At 46.6% G+C, this 16,717-nt stretch overlaps 1 protein-coding gene across 4 annotated transcripts in view; it reads left to right on the top strand.

Annotated features, from left to right (window-relative positions):
* Positions 1 to 16,717, top strand: part of FGD5 (FYVE, RhoGEF and PH domain containing 5) — a 244,466-nt gene that overhangs the window by 199,175 nt on the left and 28,574 nt on the right. For all 4 annotated transcript variants that reach the window (XM_063941238.1, XM_063941236.1, XM_063941235.1 and 1 more), the window contains exons 10-12: positions 3,426 to 3,484; positions 6,616 to 6,687; positions 11,612 to 11,680. In XM_063941238.1, the coding sequence (XP_063797308.1) occupies positions 3,426 to 3,484; positions 6,616 to 6,687; positions 11,612 to 11,680 (200 nt within the window). The remainder of the gene's footprint in view (positions 1 to 3,425; positions 3,485 to 6,615; positions 6,688 to 11,611; positions 11,681 to 16,717) is intronic.

The following is a 16,717-nucleotide window of genomic DNA, read 5'->3' as shown; positions in this document are numbered from 1 at the left end:
GCACTGTGGGGGCATTATTTTTCTGGCACTGTGGGGGCATTGTTTTTCTGGCACTGTGGGGGCATATCTGCACTGTGGGGGCATTATTTTTCTGGCACTGTGGGGGCATTGTTTTTCTGGCACTGTGGGGGCATATCTGCACTGTGGGGGCATTATTTTTCTGGCACGGGGGCATATCTGCACTGTGGGGGCATTATTTTTCTGGCACTGTGGGGGCATATCTGCACTGTGGGGGCATTATGTTTCTGGCACTGTGGGGGCATTATTTTTCTGGCACTGTGGGGGCATATCTGCACTGTGGGGGCATTATTTTTCTGGCACTGTGGGGGCATTATTTTTCTGGCACTGTGGGGGCATATCTGCACTGTGGGCATTATTTTTCTGGCACTGTGGGGGCATATCTGCACTGTGGGGGCATTATTTTTCTGGCACTGTGGGGGCATATCTGCACTGTGGGGGCATTATTTTTCTGGCACTGTGGGGGCATATCTGCACTGTGGGGGCATTATTTTTCTGGCACTGTGGGGGCATATCTGCACTGTGGGGGCATTAATTTTCTGGCACTGTGGGGGCATATCTGCACTGTGGGGGCATTTATGTTTCTGGCACTGGGGGCATTTATGTATCTGGCACTGTGGGGGCATATCTGCACTGTGGGGGCTTTTATGTTTTGTGGCACGGCGGGCATTTATTTATCTGGCACTGTGGGGGCATTTATGTTTTGTGGCACTGGGGGCATTTATGTATCTGGCAGTTATGTATCTGGCACTGTGGGGTCATTGATGCATCTGGCACTGTGGGGGCACTTATGTATCTGGCATTGTGTGGTCATTTATGTATCTGGCATTGTGGGGGCATTTATGTATCTGGCACTGGGGGCATATCTGCACTGTGTGGCCATTTATGTATCTGGCACTGCTGGGGGGCATGTCACGTGTAGCTGGCACTGCTGGGGGGTATGTCACGTGTAGCTGGCATTGCTGGGGGGCATGTCACGTGTAGCTGGCACTGCTGGGGGGCATATCATGTAGTGTATCTACTAGGCATCTGTGGCTAGGCAATGTGTCTATCGTGCGCTGCCTGGCGCAAAGTGTCTATCGTGCGCTGCCTGGCGCAAAGTGTCTATCGTGCTCTGCCTGGCGCAAAGTGTCTATCGTGCTCTGCCTGGCGCAAAGTGTCTAACGTGCTCTGCCTGGCGCAAAGTGTGTAGGAGGTTCTACCTGGTGCAATGTGTATTAGCTGCACTACTATGTGGTGTAATGCGAATTGCCACTACTCTGTGGTCATGCACCTTCCCCACGAAGCAACGGCCCTAAATTTTTGCTGCGCGCCTTCGGCGCGCACTGTCCCTGCTTCAGCATGTGGGTGGAGGAGCACCAAGTATTACAGTATGTACATCATTTTGCCCTCCTTACTTAAAAATGTGCCCTCCTTGTGATCAGCACCCTGCCCTAAAACGTGAACACTATCATGTGTAGCTGGCACTGCTGGGGGTCTATTGTGTGTAGCTGGCACTGTTGAGGGGCATGTCATGTGTAGCTGGCACTGCTGCGGGGCATGTCATGTGTAGCTGGCACTACACTGGAGACATTGTGTGTAAGGAACACTACTGTGGCTGTTCTGCATAAGGCTGCTAATTGTGTGCATAGAGGGGGTGTGAAAAAATATATTTATTTATAGTTTAATAATATGAAGTTACGAGGCCACACCCACTTTCCCAGGAGGCCACGCCCACTTTTCACGAAGCGCGCGCGCCTTCGGCGCGCGCATAGGGGTTAGGGGGCGCTTTTACATTTTCTCGCACAGGGTGCTAGTAGGCCTGGAGCCGGCCCTGCACCCGGGTGCAGTGTAAACAGTGCTGATCCGGGAATATCCCGGATCGGCACTGCAGTATAAATGGGGGGAGTCCCAGGTCTGACCCGGCTTGGAACCGTGTTCCAAATCCTGGGTCAGACCCGGGCTTTTGGTGTAAAAGGGGTATAAGATTAATTTCATTCTCTCTTGTGTTATTTTATGTCACCTGTATGTTTAATGCCATATGCTAATCAGGCATGCAGGTTCTGTCTTTCCTATTAAATTGGGGATGTTATCGTTCTGTCGTCAATGCCTGATGACATAATAATTATTCCCAGGAAGTGTGATTGACTAATTGTCTGGTATTCTAGTCTAGCTTCTGCGTCACCTACCTCGTTACTCTGTGGGCATTTGTATTACGTGAGGTGCGACTTAATATTCATGAGATCTGACTTATAGTCATGATGTACTGGGCCCTAGTAAACTGATAGGCTACACACTCATGAATATTAATTTACATATTGGTAAACAACAGAGGTCACGTATCTGCTACATGAATATTTCTGATGTTACATGCTAATGTTTCTAGGGGATCATTCCGAGTTGATCGCTCGCTAGCAGTTTTTAGCAGCCGTGCAAACGCTATGCCGCCGCCCACTGGGAGTGTATTTTAGCTTAGCAGAAGTGCGAACAAATTGATCGCAGATCGGCTACAAAATAATTTTGTGCAGTTCCATAGTAGCTTCAGACCTACTCAGCGCTTGCGATCACTTCAGACCATTCAGTTCCTGTTTTGACATCACGAACACGCCCTGCGTTCGGCCAGCCACGCCTGCGTTTTTCCTGGCATGCCTGCGTTTTTCCGAACACTCCCTGAAAACGGTCAGTTGACACCCAGAAACGCCCTCTTCACCACTTCATGTCAATCACTGTGCGGCCAGCAGTGCGACTGAAAAGCTTCGCTAGACCTTGTGTGAAACTACATCATTCGTTGTAATAGTACAACACACGTGCGCATTGCGCCGCATGTGCAGAAGTGCCGATTTTTTCGCCTGATCGCTGCGCAGCGAACGAATGGAGCTAGCGATCAACTCGGAATGACCCCCCAAGACTCAAAAAATGTAACATGTTGTATGATATGTGTTCTTTAGGGCTGAAATGTGATGTCGGGATGCTGCCGTTGGTATTTCAACTGCCGGGATCCTGACCGTTTCCCATAGCAACATAAACATGAAAATATAATAGGACATTTCTGACGATGACCAAAAAGAAAGTTCTGCAAGCCACCTATAGCAGCTAATCATCCTGCTAGCACTGTTAATAAAATGGAAGCATTCGTATACCTGGTTGCTATGGGTTACTGCATTTTTTTTTATTGCACCGTTAAATTTAGAGCAGGTTTTTTTTCAATGTCGCCTATTGTATGGAGCCTGTTCTAGCAGCCGGGATCTTTATAGTTACATAGAATCTGGGGTTATTTGTGAAGATGGTGAGCGGGGAATGCTATGTAGGCTATTAGCGGCTCATTATTTTATCCCCATGATATTTGGAACCTGTGCATTGTAGCGGGTAATGTGTATGATAGATTTACAGACGGAAGAGATAATAATGAAATATGTTTCTTATTACAGCGGCCCTGCTGATTGTATCAGAAGTTGCAGATCGAGCTAACGAGAGTATGCACCAAGGGGTGAGTGTGCGCTGTCATCGTGCGCTGCCAAAATACATACATTGCCTGCGGCTGAAGCTGGAGGGTCCAGGTGTACCGCCCACCTTCATTCTGCCACCGATTAGCTTGCTAAAATCACAAGGAACTTGCCGTGCCACGAGGCATGAGGTGCATGCCTCTTTATGGCTTTGATAAAACAGGTAGCACAGTGCCTCATGCCTCTATATTGTCAATGGTTTCAGTCCCCAGAGCACCACGTTGTCTAACACATTACAGCCAAGTTGTTTTATAACTCTGATAGTTAGGGGGAGATTTATCAAAGCTTTGAGAGAGATAAAGTGGAGAGAGATAAATTACCAACCAATCAGCTTCTAACTGCCGTGTTACAGACTGTGACTGAAAAACTGCAGTTAGGAGCTGGTTGGTTGGTACTTTAACTCTCTCCACTTTATCTCTCCAAGTTTTGATAAATCTGCCCCTATGTTTGTTGTTTTGTTTACGTTTTTTTTTTTATACTTCCTGCTTGTCACAATCCGGTCATGGTGACGGGTCATCCTGGTGTAACAGGAAGTGTTCTAAGTCCCGATGGGTCAGATAACTGCACGGTAACACAGGAAAAGGGATTGTGCATGTTGTGTCAGAAAAACAGAATCCTAAAATAAATGCTGCAAACATCCTGCGTGAATTTGGTGTCAGCAGTGGGGAAAAAATGTAGACACTGTAGATTTCTTATGTTCAGCGGGAGGGGCCATCATGACGTCACATCCATCTCAGCCTGATGATGCAAATCATGTCAACAGTGCCCCACCCACTTCACACCATGGGGGGGGGGGGGGGAGCTTTCTTCGAACTCTGGAAGGATGCCCCAAAATTTTGAAGCCTTCCGGACCTTCCAGGAGGTTAGGCTGCTATGGATGAGCCATTTGTGAGACTGCATGAATATTGCTATTAATACTCATATTACCAATGCCAATTTTGATCCAAGGCCGAATGATATAATTGTATGACAGAGTTTTAAGGGAGTATAAACTATAGAAACCTTGACACAACTGCAGAGGTCTAACAACCAGAAAAGTATACTATGGTCTCCTGTGTGTGTACTGAATGCGTGTGGCCATGTTTATCAGCATTGATCAACCAGCACAGAAACCGCCACCACCATTGCAGCTTCATTTCTCCATTTGCATAAAAAACTCTACAGCAAGTTATTAGGCCTTAATACATCCACCAGCCGGAGAGTTACCATCCGTCCCTGCCATGTCAGTGATACCAGTGACTCAGGGCAGCCATGTAAACCCCTTGTAAGAAAGGGGGACTGGTTCCCATGAAGTAAACGCCTCTGGACCATTCCGGGGTGCTGGCATTTAGGTCATTCTGTGTCACTGACCCATGGGAAATATATCAGTGAAGACATATTTAATCTGACATGTTACAGCAGGGGCTAGGCACCAACAATATGCAGATGTGCAGTATCCCATAGCAACCTATCAAATGTCTACTTTCATCTCACTGTCTAATTTGCACAAGGTATATCAAAACTAACAGCTGATTGGAAGAGTCCCTGGGATTTGCATATTATAAGTTCCCCCTGTGCATTTTTAGTACCCACTGACATATATATATATATATATATAGAGAGAGAGAGAGAGAGAGAGAGAGAGAGATCTCTATACGTGTATATATATATATATATAGCTCTCTCTCTCTCTCTCATTCTCTCTCTCTCTCTCTATATATATATATATATATAGAGCTATATATATATATATATATAGAGCTATATATATATATATATATATATATATATATACACACACACATGTATATGCCTCACCAACCTTCATTGTACACTGTTTTCCTTTATTATTAAGTTGTTATGTTGTACCTCTCTCACTCTGCGAATAGTCTTGACTCATCCTTTACGTGTGTTTCCCCCAGAGGTTACTTGTCAGGAATGAGCAATTTCGTGGGCACCAACATGTCAGCCCCCACGGGAGAGTGCGGAGAGTTTTCTCTCTGTCTGGATAATTTCTCGCTCTCCGATCAATATTAGACTAGATCAATAGCTACAGTATATCAGAATATGATCGGGCAGACATGAAGCTTTTCTTACAGCAGAAGGATGCGAAACAAATCTGAAAGTCTGAATCTGCTTCTGAGGAACTAACTAATAATTCCCCATAACTAGTGTACATAATACCCTAGGTACATTAAAAGGCGGCAGGATGGCACTGTGGTTAGTAGTAATACCTATCACTGTTAAGATGTTTGGACTCTGACTAAATTAGTCCTGGGGAGTGTTTGTTTACCTGTGGTAGGGAAATTAGACTGTAAGCTCCGCAGGAGACGGTATTGGTATGTGTGTGTGTGTGTGTGTGTGTGTGTGTGTGTGTGTGTGTGTGTGTGGGGAGGGGGGATTGGATATAAGTCCACCCCACAAAATGTTGCATTGTATATTCAAGATGGAGAGTTTGTGTATTTCAGCTACTGTGTGATAAATAAAATGCATCAATAATTAAACCATAATATATGCCGCAAACCTTTATCTTCTAGGTCTAGGAAGACAATATCCATTTTTTTTAATGAGACCACCTCTGAAGCGCATATTTAATGTAAAGGGTCTTGTAAAAATGAATATATTTATATAAACTTGATTAAAGTACACATTTCAGACATTCTAGCGTACAAAGCATTATAAAGTGACAGTATAACAAGCCAGTTACAGCCGCATAAGATGTTTGTTCAGCCAATGCTAATTCATGATGGCACAAAGAAATGGTTCAGAATAAGCCAAACAGGTTTTTTTTTTTTTACGTTAATTAAAACATAGATTCACATCTACGATAATGAGTCGCTCTTTTGCAAAACTCAGTAATATGTGTTGTAACCAATGCAGAGCTGTGTGTGGTGCGATTCACACAGCCGTCTCGCGCACGCACCACCTGGCGGCTTTCCCCCATTGTGTGAATGTTGCTGTAAATCAGACAAGAAGCAGAGAAATCCTGCCGTCAGCTTCTGTTTGTTACGAGTCCAGGAGTGATTTACACTTCGTTATAACAAAGCCGGATAATTAAAATATCATTTGCTGATGTCATTTCTCATTTCATTATGAGAGAGTCAATTCATGTTCTGTTCTATTGTGTTTGTTGAAGGAGAACCTACAGAAGCTAGTGCAGATTGAGCACAGTGTCAGAAGACAGCGCAGCCTGCTCCAGCCGGGAAGGGTAAGCGGAGGACTTAGAAATTACGGATCAATCCGACCTTCATCACTCACAGACATTTCATTAGTAGTTCCTGATAATGGCCCTCATTCCGAGTTGTTCGCTCGTTTTTTTTTTCTCGCTACGGAGTGATTAGTCGCAAACTGCGCATGCGCAATGTTCGCAGTGCTCCTGCGCCAAGTAAATTTGCACAAAAGTTTGGTATTTTACTTACGGCCTAACAAGGTTTTTTCATCGTTCTGCTGATCGTAGTGTGATTGACAGGAAGTGGGTGTTTCTGGGCGGAAACTGGACGTTTTCTGGGAGTGTGCGGAAAAACGCAGGCGTGTCAGGGAAAAACGTGGGAGTGTCTGAAGAAACGGGGGAGTGTGTGGGCGAACGCTGGGCGTGTGTGTGACGTCAAACCAGGAACGAAACTGACTGAACTGATCGCAGTGTAGGAGTAAGTCTCGAGCTACTCAGAAACTGCTAAGAAATTTCTATTCGCAATTCTGCTAAGCTAAGATACACTCCCAGAGGGCGGCGGCTTAGCGTGTGCAATGCTGCTAAAAGCAGCTAGTGAGCGAACAACTCGGAATGAGGGCCAATGTTCCAGCCAATTACCCCTTTACTATAATGCTATTAATGTACAGTTTGCAGCACTACAGAAAAACATCATATTTCTTGCTGGGCAGAGTGGGCAGGTGCATTGGGCCTCCAGTTTCAAGGGGGCTCACTCACCATGTTCTGCCGCTGCCGCAGGTTATAATGTTTAATATTAGTGTATATAATATTCTAAAATTATTTATAGGAAATTGTTTGATTTTAGTGTTTTATCATCCAATTTAAATTAGCTTCATATTTTCCACCCCTTGTTTCTATCCTAGTTTCTGTATAGTAATGGTGAGTATGCCAGGACCTAATGAGGAGAAAATAATGAAACAGGTTGCTTACCTGTGGTCACTTCATGTGCAGCATTCCTGAAACTGGCACCGTTACTTGTACTGGGTCATTGGTTCAGCTGCATGGATGGCATAGTAATAGTTAAAAAATAACCTAATTGCCGTGTTGGATGTTTGTGTCTACATATTGCCAGAGGGCACTTAGCCACAGTGCAGAATACTGCCTTGTTTATGTCATACATATTGCCAGAGGGTGCTTAGCCGCAGTGCAGAATACTGCCTTGTTTATGTCATACATATTGCCAGAGGGTGCTTAGCCGCAGTGCTCAACACTGCCTTGTTTATGTCATACATATTGCCGGAGGGCGCTTAGCCGCAGTGCAGAATACTGCCATGTTTATGTCATACATATTGTCAGAGGGCGCTTAGCCACAGTGCAGAATACTGCCTTGTTTATGTCATACATATTGCCAGAGGGTGCTTATCCGCAGTGCGGAATACTGCCTTGTTTATGTCATAGATATTGCCGGAGGGCGCTTTGCCGGAAGGCGCTTAGCCGCAGTGCGGAATACTGCCTTGTATATGTCATACATATTGCCGGAGGGCGCTTAGCCGCAGTGCAGAATACTGCCATGTTTATGTCATACATATTGTCAGAGGGCGCCTAGCTGCAGTGCAGAATATTGCCTTGTTTATGTCATAGATATTGCCGGAGGGCGCTTTGCCGCAGTGCAGAATACTGCCTTGTTTATGTCATACATATCGCTGAAGGGTGCTTAGCCGCAGTGCAGAATACTGCCTTGTTTATGTCATACATATTGCCGGAGGGCGCTTTGCCGCAGCGCAGAATACTGCCTTGTTTATGTCATACATATTGCCGGAGGGCGCTTAGCCGCAGTGCAGAATACTGCCATGTTTATGTCATACATATTGTCAGAGGGCGCCTAGCTGCAGTGCAGAATATTGCCTTGTTTATGTCATAGATATTGCCGGAGGGCGCTTTGCCGCAGTGCAGAATACTGCCTTGTTTATGTCATACATATCGCTGGAGGGTGCTTAGCCGCAGTGCAGAATACTGCCTTGTTTATGTCATACATATTGCCGGAGGGCGCTTTGCCGCAGTGCAGAATACTGCCTTGTTTATGTCATACATATCGCTGGAGGGCGCTTAGCCGCAGTGCGGAACACTGCCATGTTTATGTCATACATATTGCCAGAGGGCACTTAGCCACAGTGCAGAATACTGCCTTGTTTATGTCATACATATTGCCAGAGGGTGCTTAGCCGCAGTGCGGAATACTGCCTTGTTTATGTCATACATATTGCCGGAGGGCGCTTAGCCGCAGTGCGGAATACTGCCTTGTTTATGTCATACATATTGCCGGAGGGCGCTTTGCCGCAGCGCAGAATACTGCCTTGTTTATGTCATACATATCGCTGGAGGGTGCTCAGCCGCAGTGCGGAATACTGCCACGTCTATGTCATACATATTGCCGGAGGGCGCTTAGCCGCAGTGCGGAACACTGCCATGTTTATGTCATACATATTGTCAGAGGGCGCCTAGCTGCAGTGCAGAATACTGCCTTGTTTATATCATACATATTGCCGGAGGGCGCTTTGCCGCAGCGCAGAATACTGCCTTGTTTATGTCATACATATCGCTGGAGGGTGCTCAGCCGCAGTGCGGAATACTGCCACGTCTATGTCATACATATTGCCGGAGGGCGCTTAGCCGCAGTGCGGAACACTGCCATGTTTATGTCATACATATTGCCAAAGGGCGCTTAGCCACAGTGCAGAATACTGCCTCGTTTATGTCTACATATTGCCGGAGGGCGCTTAGCCGCAGTGCAGAATACTGCCATGTTTATGTCATACATATTGTCAGAGGGCGCCTAGCTGCAGTGCAGAATATTGCCTTGTTTATGTCATAGATATTGCCGGAGGGCGCTTTGCCGCAGTGCAGAATACTGCCATGTTTATGTCATACATATCGCTGGAGGGTGCTTAGCCGCAGTGCAGAATACTGCCACGTCTATGTCATACATATTGCCGGAGGGCGCTTTGCCGCAGTGCAGAATACTGCCTTGTTTATGTCATACATATCGCTGGAGGTGCTTAGCCGCAGTGCAGAATATTGCCTTGTTTATGCCATACATATTGCCGGAGAGCGCTTTGCCGCAGCGCAGGATACTGCCTTGTTTATGTCATACATATCGCTGGAGGGTGCTTAGCCGCAGTGCGGAATACTGCCACGTCTATGTCATACATATTACCAGAGGGCGCTTAGCTGCAGTGTGGAATACATATTGCCAGAGGGCGCTTAGCTGCAGTGTGGAATACTGCCTTGTTTATGTCATACATATTACCAGATGGTGCTTAGCTGCAGTGTGGAATACTGCCTTGTTTATGTCATACATATTACCAGATGGCGCTTAGCTGCAGTGTGGAATACTGCCTTGTTTATGTCATACATATTACCAGAGGGCACTTAGTCGCAATGCGGAATACATATTGCCAGAAGGTGCTTAGCTGCAGTGCAGAATAAATATTGCCAGAGGACGCTTAGCCGCAGTGTGGAATACATATTGCCAGAGGGTGCTTAGCCGCAGTGGGGAATACATATTGCCGGAGGGCGCTTAGCCGCAGTTGGGAATACATATTGCCAGAGGGCGCTTAGCCACAGTGTGTAATACTGCCATGTTTGACCAAACACAGAGAAAGTTTTATTAATTTCCCCTCCAAACAGTTTTTAGGCACATCATTTGCAATTCATTATAGCAGCCAATCAGACACAATCGTTCACTGTGTAACTTGCACTGGGCAGATAAAAGCTAATTACTAATCGGTGTCTGTGATTCAGTGCTGATATAGCACCTAAATGCCTTGATATAAAATGAGCCCTAGCATGTGATTCGCGGACCAATAGAATTATGCGCAAGGTCCTATCGTAACCTTGTGTTATGCGTCTCCGCTGGACACGTACGCCAATAAATATTGCTCATTAGGCCTAATTCAGATCTGATCACAGCAGCAAATTTGTTAGTAGTTGGGTAAAACCATGGGGGTAATTCCAAGTTGATCGCAGCAGGAAATTTTTTAGCAATTGGGCAAAACCATGTGCACTGCAGGGGAGGCAGATATAACATTTGCAGAGAGTTAGATTTGGGTGTGGTGTGTTCAATCTGCAATCTGATTTGCAGTGTAAAAATAAAGCAGCCAGTATTTACCCTGCACAGAAATAAAGTAACCCACCCAAATCTAACTCTCTTTGCACATGTTATAACTGCTAAAAAAATTCCTGCTGCGATCAACTTGGAATTACCCCCCATGTGCCCATGTGCACTGGAGGGGGGGGGGGGGGGGGGGGGGGCAGATGTAACATGTGCAGAGAGAGTTAGATTTGGGTGGGGTGTGATCAAACTGAAATCTAAATTGCAGTGTAAAAATAAAGCAGCCAGTATTTACCCTGCACAGAAACAATATAACCCACCTAGATCTAACTATCTCTGCACATGTTACATCTGCCTCCCCTGCAGTGCACATGGTTTTGCCCAGTTGCTAACTAAATTCCTGCTGCGATCAACTTGGAATAACCCCCATTGTTACTAATGTGTCATAGAACAGAGAGCAAAAATAACCCCCAGTGTTTTATGTCCCGTAAGTGGCGCATTGCGCAGGCCACATGAGACTAACCCTTAATTGAATCAGCCCTATATGTCAACATCATTAAAGGTTTCTTCATCATATATTTATTACTGTTTTTTTATTAAACAATGGGCCCCTATTACCGATATATCGGCCAACCTGCAACACTTCTATCTGTGGAAACACGTATAATTGCCTTGGAGAGCAACACTTTACAGAAAGACATCGTTTGTACAGACTGGATGTTTTTCTGCAGAAGGAAAAGAATAAATGATCCTATTTTTAGTGTTAATTGGGATTGTGATGTGAAGTGTAAGGAGTAGGAAGGTCACATGACGTGAGATTGGTTCATTCTTCTGCTTGTCCCGTTTCTTACACCAATCTGTCTATTCTCCCAGGAGTTTGTCAAGGAAGGGACACTAATGAAGGTGTCTGGGAGGAACCGCCATCCTCGCCACTTATTCCTGGTAAGATGATTCATGTGAGAGATATAAAGGGCTGTTATTCTGGGAATTGGGACTATGTTGCAGGATTTCTGAAATGTGACAGCATTAGAAAATTATTTGCAAAATACTAAATGTTAGGGATGCAGCATGTAAGATTAGGCTTCAACTGTCCGCTGAATCGTTTTTAGAGTTGAACAGAATCCAAACCTGTATTTGCATATTTAAATTAAGCAGGAGGAGCCTGCAAATGGTAACTGTACACAAGGGGGCCCATTTATCAACGAGTGATAAAACTTGTGAGTGATAAAACGTGTGGCTTCCAACTGTCATTTTTCAAATACATAACAGTTGGGAGCTGATTGGCTGGAGCACCATTGATCATACACAACAAGTTTTATCAGTCGTTGATAAATGAGCTCCAAAATGTTCCAGGGTTTGCTCCCTGTCACCAGCGGCCTGACGCAGGAAGTGCACATGTAGGAACTAACGTTTGCGCACAGTGATTTATAACATGGTGGGGATCCAGCGAAGCCTCTACTGCTCTGGTGTTACCTATTGCTGGGTGACGCTAATGACAGCCGGAGAGGGTGTTATTTGTGGTGAAAAGCAAAACTTTCCGGTGCTCCCTAAAATGACTCAGACCCAGAGAAGTTTATGGGGATGACAGTAAGTGGCAGAAAATGAAGTACCATGGGAGGAACAAGTGGTTCTCTACCCCTTGCTCTCATCTCCATTGTTTTTGCTGGAGATTTGGCTTATCATTGCTTCATAAATAGACTTCTAAAGATTACACAACATGTCAAATATATGCTGCTTCTATGTAATGTATGAACAGCGGCAGAACTACTGTGGGGGCAGGGAGGGTATCACTGATACGGGGCCAATAGGTGAGTGGGGGGTCCCTTCAACAAATCCACTCTGGCCACCACACCAACCCATGAAGGCCCCTGCCAGTGATGGAAATCTGAGGATTAGGGGCCATGTACAGTACCTTCCCGCATGTCCTGTTTAACATATCACCAGATCCCACCGTTGGGCTTAGACCATAAAGGCCTCTGATCCTGGCATTCCTGTGTAATAGAGCACCGCGCAGGAAACGTACACAGCTCTTACTCCTGGAGCCGATTTCCTGAGACCGCACCATTGTTTACATCAGTGTTGTTGTACAGAGTTAAAACTGTTCAAATACAAAACAACAACCCTTCCCTGACCCCTGCCAAACTACCCATGTTTCCAGGCGGGTCTCGGCACTTATCTAACGCTTCCAAGAATTTCTTCACAAAGGCGGCCCAGGCTCCGAGGCTGGATGCTGGATCGCAGTCAGGACAAAGCCTCAGATCAGCTTTGAAATACATTTCTATTGTGATCTTATCGTAGATGAAAGCTGAGTAATCGTCACCTCAAGTAGCGAGGAGCAGGGGTGGGATGTTTGTAGGAGGTAACATGACGGGATTATAGTATACAGCTCTAGAACTGGACACCTCAGATGAGGCCATTTGGGCAAAGCTCTAAGGATCCATCTTGTTTGGTTGCCCGACCAGGGTGCAGGTGACGTAGATCAGCATTTGTGTCGTGGACATTTTTTGTGGGAATGGCCGCCACGTGCTCCCTTCCCCCACCGCAGACAGAACAGTGAGAGGTGACAGGGCAACGTTAGGGGAATTTTACAGGGTTTCATTGGTCCTTGTTAGTCCTTGGCCCCTCCTTTGTCCCCTGCCCCATTCCATACACAATTGCTGTACCCTCACCTCGCAATGTGGGAACTGCTCTTGGTTGAAGGTCCGTACTATGATAATCTGAGATTGGTACAAAATGGAGGCATTGATCATAGGGCTGGACTCTCTCACCAGCACACACGTCATTTGGTGGAGCTAGGCAGACAGTGCTGGAGGGACGCTGACTGGACATGTGCCTCTCACCTGTAGGGATTGGTGGAACATGTGGCTATTACCTGTAGGGATTGATAGAATGTGTGCCTATCAACTGTAGGGATTATAGACTGTGTGCCTGTAACCTGTAGGGACTGACAGAATGTGCGCATATCACCTGTAGGGATTATAGATTGTGCAACTATCACCTATAGGGATTATAGACTGTGCGCCTGTCACCTGTAGGGATTATAGATTGTGCACCTATCACCTGTAGGGATTATAGGCTGTGCGCCTGTCACCTGTAGGGATTATAGATTGTGCACCTATCACCTGTAGGGATTATAGGCTGTGCGCCTGTCACCTGTAGGGATTATAGATTGTGCACCTATCACCTGTAGGGATTATAGATTGTGCACCTATCACCTGTAGGGATTATAGGCTGTGCGCCTATCACCTGTAGGGACTGACAGAATGTGCGCCTATCACCTGTAGGGATTATAGATTGTGCACCTATCACCTATAGGGATTATAGACTGTGCGCCTGTCACCTGTAGGGATTGTAGACTGTGCGCCTATCACCTGTAGGGATTATAGATTGTGCACCTATCACCTATAGGGATTATAGACTGTGTGCCTATCACCTGTAGGGATTATAGATTGTGCGCCTATCACCTATAGGGATTATAGGCTGTGCGCCTATCACCTGTAGGGACTGACAGAATGTGCGCCTATCACCTGTAGGGATTATAGATTGTGCACCTATCACCTGTAGGGATTATAGATTGTGCACCTATCACCTGTAGGGATTATAGACTGTGCGCCTATCACCTGTAGGGATTATAGATTGTGCACCTATCACCTATAGGGATTATAGACTGTGCGCCTGTCACCTGTAGGGACTGACAGAATATGTGTCTATCACCTGTAGGGACTGATGGCACGTGCACCTATCACCTGTAGGGACTGATGGCACGTGCACCTGTCACCTGTAGGGACTGATGGTACGTCCGCCTATCACCTGTAGGGACTGACAGAATGGGCACCTATCACCTGTAGGGATTATAGATTGTGCACCTATCACCTGTAGGGATTATAGACTGTGCGCCTGTCACCTGTAGGGATTATAGACTGTGCGCCTATCACCTGTAGGGATTATAGATTGTGCACCTATCACCTGTAGGGATTATAGATTGTGCACCTATCACCTATAGGGATTATAGATTGTGCACCTATCACCTATAGGGATTATAGACTGTGCGCCTGTCACCTGTAGGGATTATAGACTGTGCGCCTATCACCTGTAGGGATTATAGATTGTGCACCTATCACCTGTAGGGATTATAGATTGTGCACCTATCACCTATAGGGATTATAGACTGTGCGCCTGTCACCTGTAGGGATTGTAGACTGTGCGCCTGTCACCTGTAGGGATTATAGATTGTGCACCTATCACCTGTAGGGACTGATTGCACGTGCACCTATCACCTGTAGGGACTGATGGCACGTGCGCCTATCACCTGTAGGGACTGATGGCACGTGCGCCTATCACCTGTAGGGACTGATGGCACGTGCGCCTATCACCTGTAGGGACTGATGGCACGTGCGCCTGTCACCTGTAGGGATTGTAGACTGTGCGCCTATCACCTGTAGGGATTATAGATTGTGCACCTATCACCTATAGGGATTATAGACTGTGCGCCTGTCACCTGTAGGGATTATAGATTGTGCACCTATCACCTATAGGGATTATAGATTTTGCACCTATCACCTATAGGGATTATAGACTGTGCGCCTATCACCTGTAGGGATTATAGATTGTGCACCTATCACCTATAGGGATTATAGGCTGTGCGCCTATCACCTGTAGGGACTGACAGAATGTGCGCCTATCACCTGTAGGGATTATAGATTGTGCACCTATCACCTGTAGGGATTATAGATTGTGCACCTATCACCTGTAGGGATTATAGACTGTGCGCCTATCACCTGTAGGGATTATAGATTGTGCACCTATCACCTGTAGGGATTATAGATTGTGCACCTATCACCTATAGGGATTATAGACTGTGCGCCTGTCACCTGTAGGGATTGACAGAATATGTGTCTATCACCTGTAGGGACTGATGGCACGTGCACCTATCACCTGTAGGGACTGATGGCACGTGCACCTATCACCTGTAGGGACTGAGGGGACATCCGCCTATCACCTGTAGGGACTGACAGAATGGGCACCTATCACCTGTAGGGATTATAGATTGTGCACCTATCACCTATAGGGATTATAGACTGTGCGCCTATCACCTGTAGGGATTATAGACTGTGCGCCTGTCACCTGTAGGGATTATAGACTGTGCGCCTATCACCTGTAGGGATTATAGACTGTGCGCCTGTCACCTGTAGGGATTATAGACTGTGCGCCTGTCACCTGTAGGGACTGATGGCACGTGCACCTGTCACCTGTAGGGACTGATGGTACGTCCGCCTGTCACCTGTAGGGACTGATGGCACGTGCGCATGTCACCTGTAGGGACTGATGGCACGTGCACCTGTCACCTGTAGGGACTGATGGCACGTGCGCCTATCACCTGTAGGGACTGATGGCACGTGCGCCTGTCACCTGTAGGGACTGATGGCACGTGCGCCTGTGACCTGTAGGGACTGATGGCACGTGCGCCTGTCACCTGTAGGGACTGATAGTACGTCCTCCTGTCACCTGTAGGGACTGATGGCACGTGCGCATGTCACCTGTAGGGACTGATGGTACGTCCGCCTGTCACCTGTAGGGACTGATGGCACGTGCGCCTATCACCTGTAGGGACTGATGGCACGTGCGCCTGTCACCTGTAGGGACTGATGGCACGTGCGCCTGTCACCTGTAGGGACTGATGGCACGTGCGCCTGTCACCTGTAGGGACTGATGGCACGTGCGCCTGTCACCTGTAGGGACTGATGGCACGTGCGCCTGTCACCTGTAGGGACTGATGGCACGTGCACCTGTCACCTGTAGGGACTGATGGCACGTGCGCCTCTCACCTGTAGGGACTGATGGCACGTGCGCCTGTCACCTGTAGGGACTGATGGCACGTGCACCTATCACCAGATTCCTATGTTGTGTTCAGGTCCTATTAGAAGTGATAGCATAAACCTAGCAGCGGTTGATGACAGTGGTGTTAATAGAATAATGGGC

This window comes from Pseudophryne corroboree, chromosome 9, assembly GCF_028390025.1.
Source record: "Pseudophryne corroboree isolate aPseCor3 chromosome 9, aPseCor3.hap2, whole genome shotgun sequence".
NCBI lineage: Eukaryota > Metazoa > Chordata > Amphibia > Anura > Myobatrachidae > Pseudophryne > Pseudophryne corroboree.
Note: the sequence above shows the minus strand (reverse complement) of the source record. Positions and strands in the feature narration are given on the sequence as shown.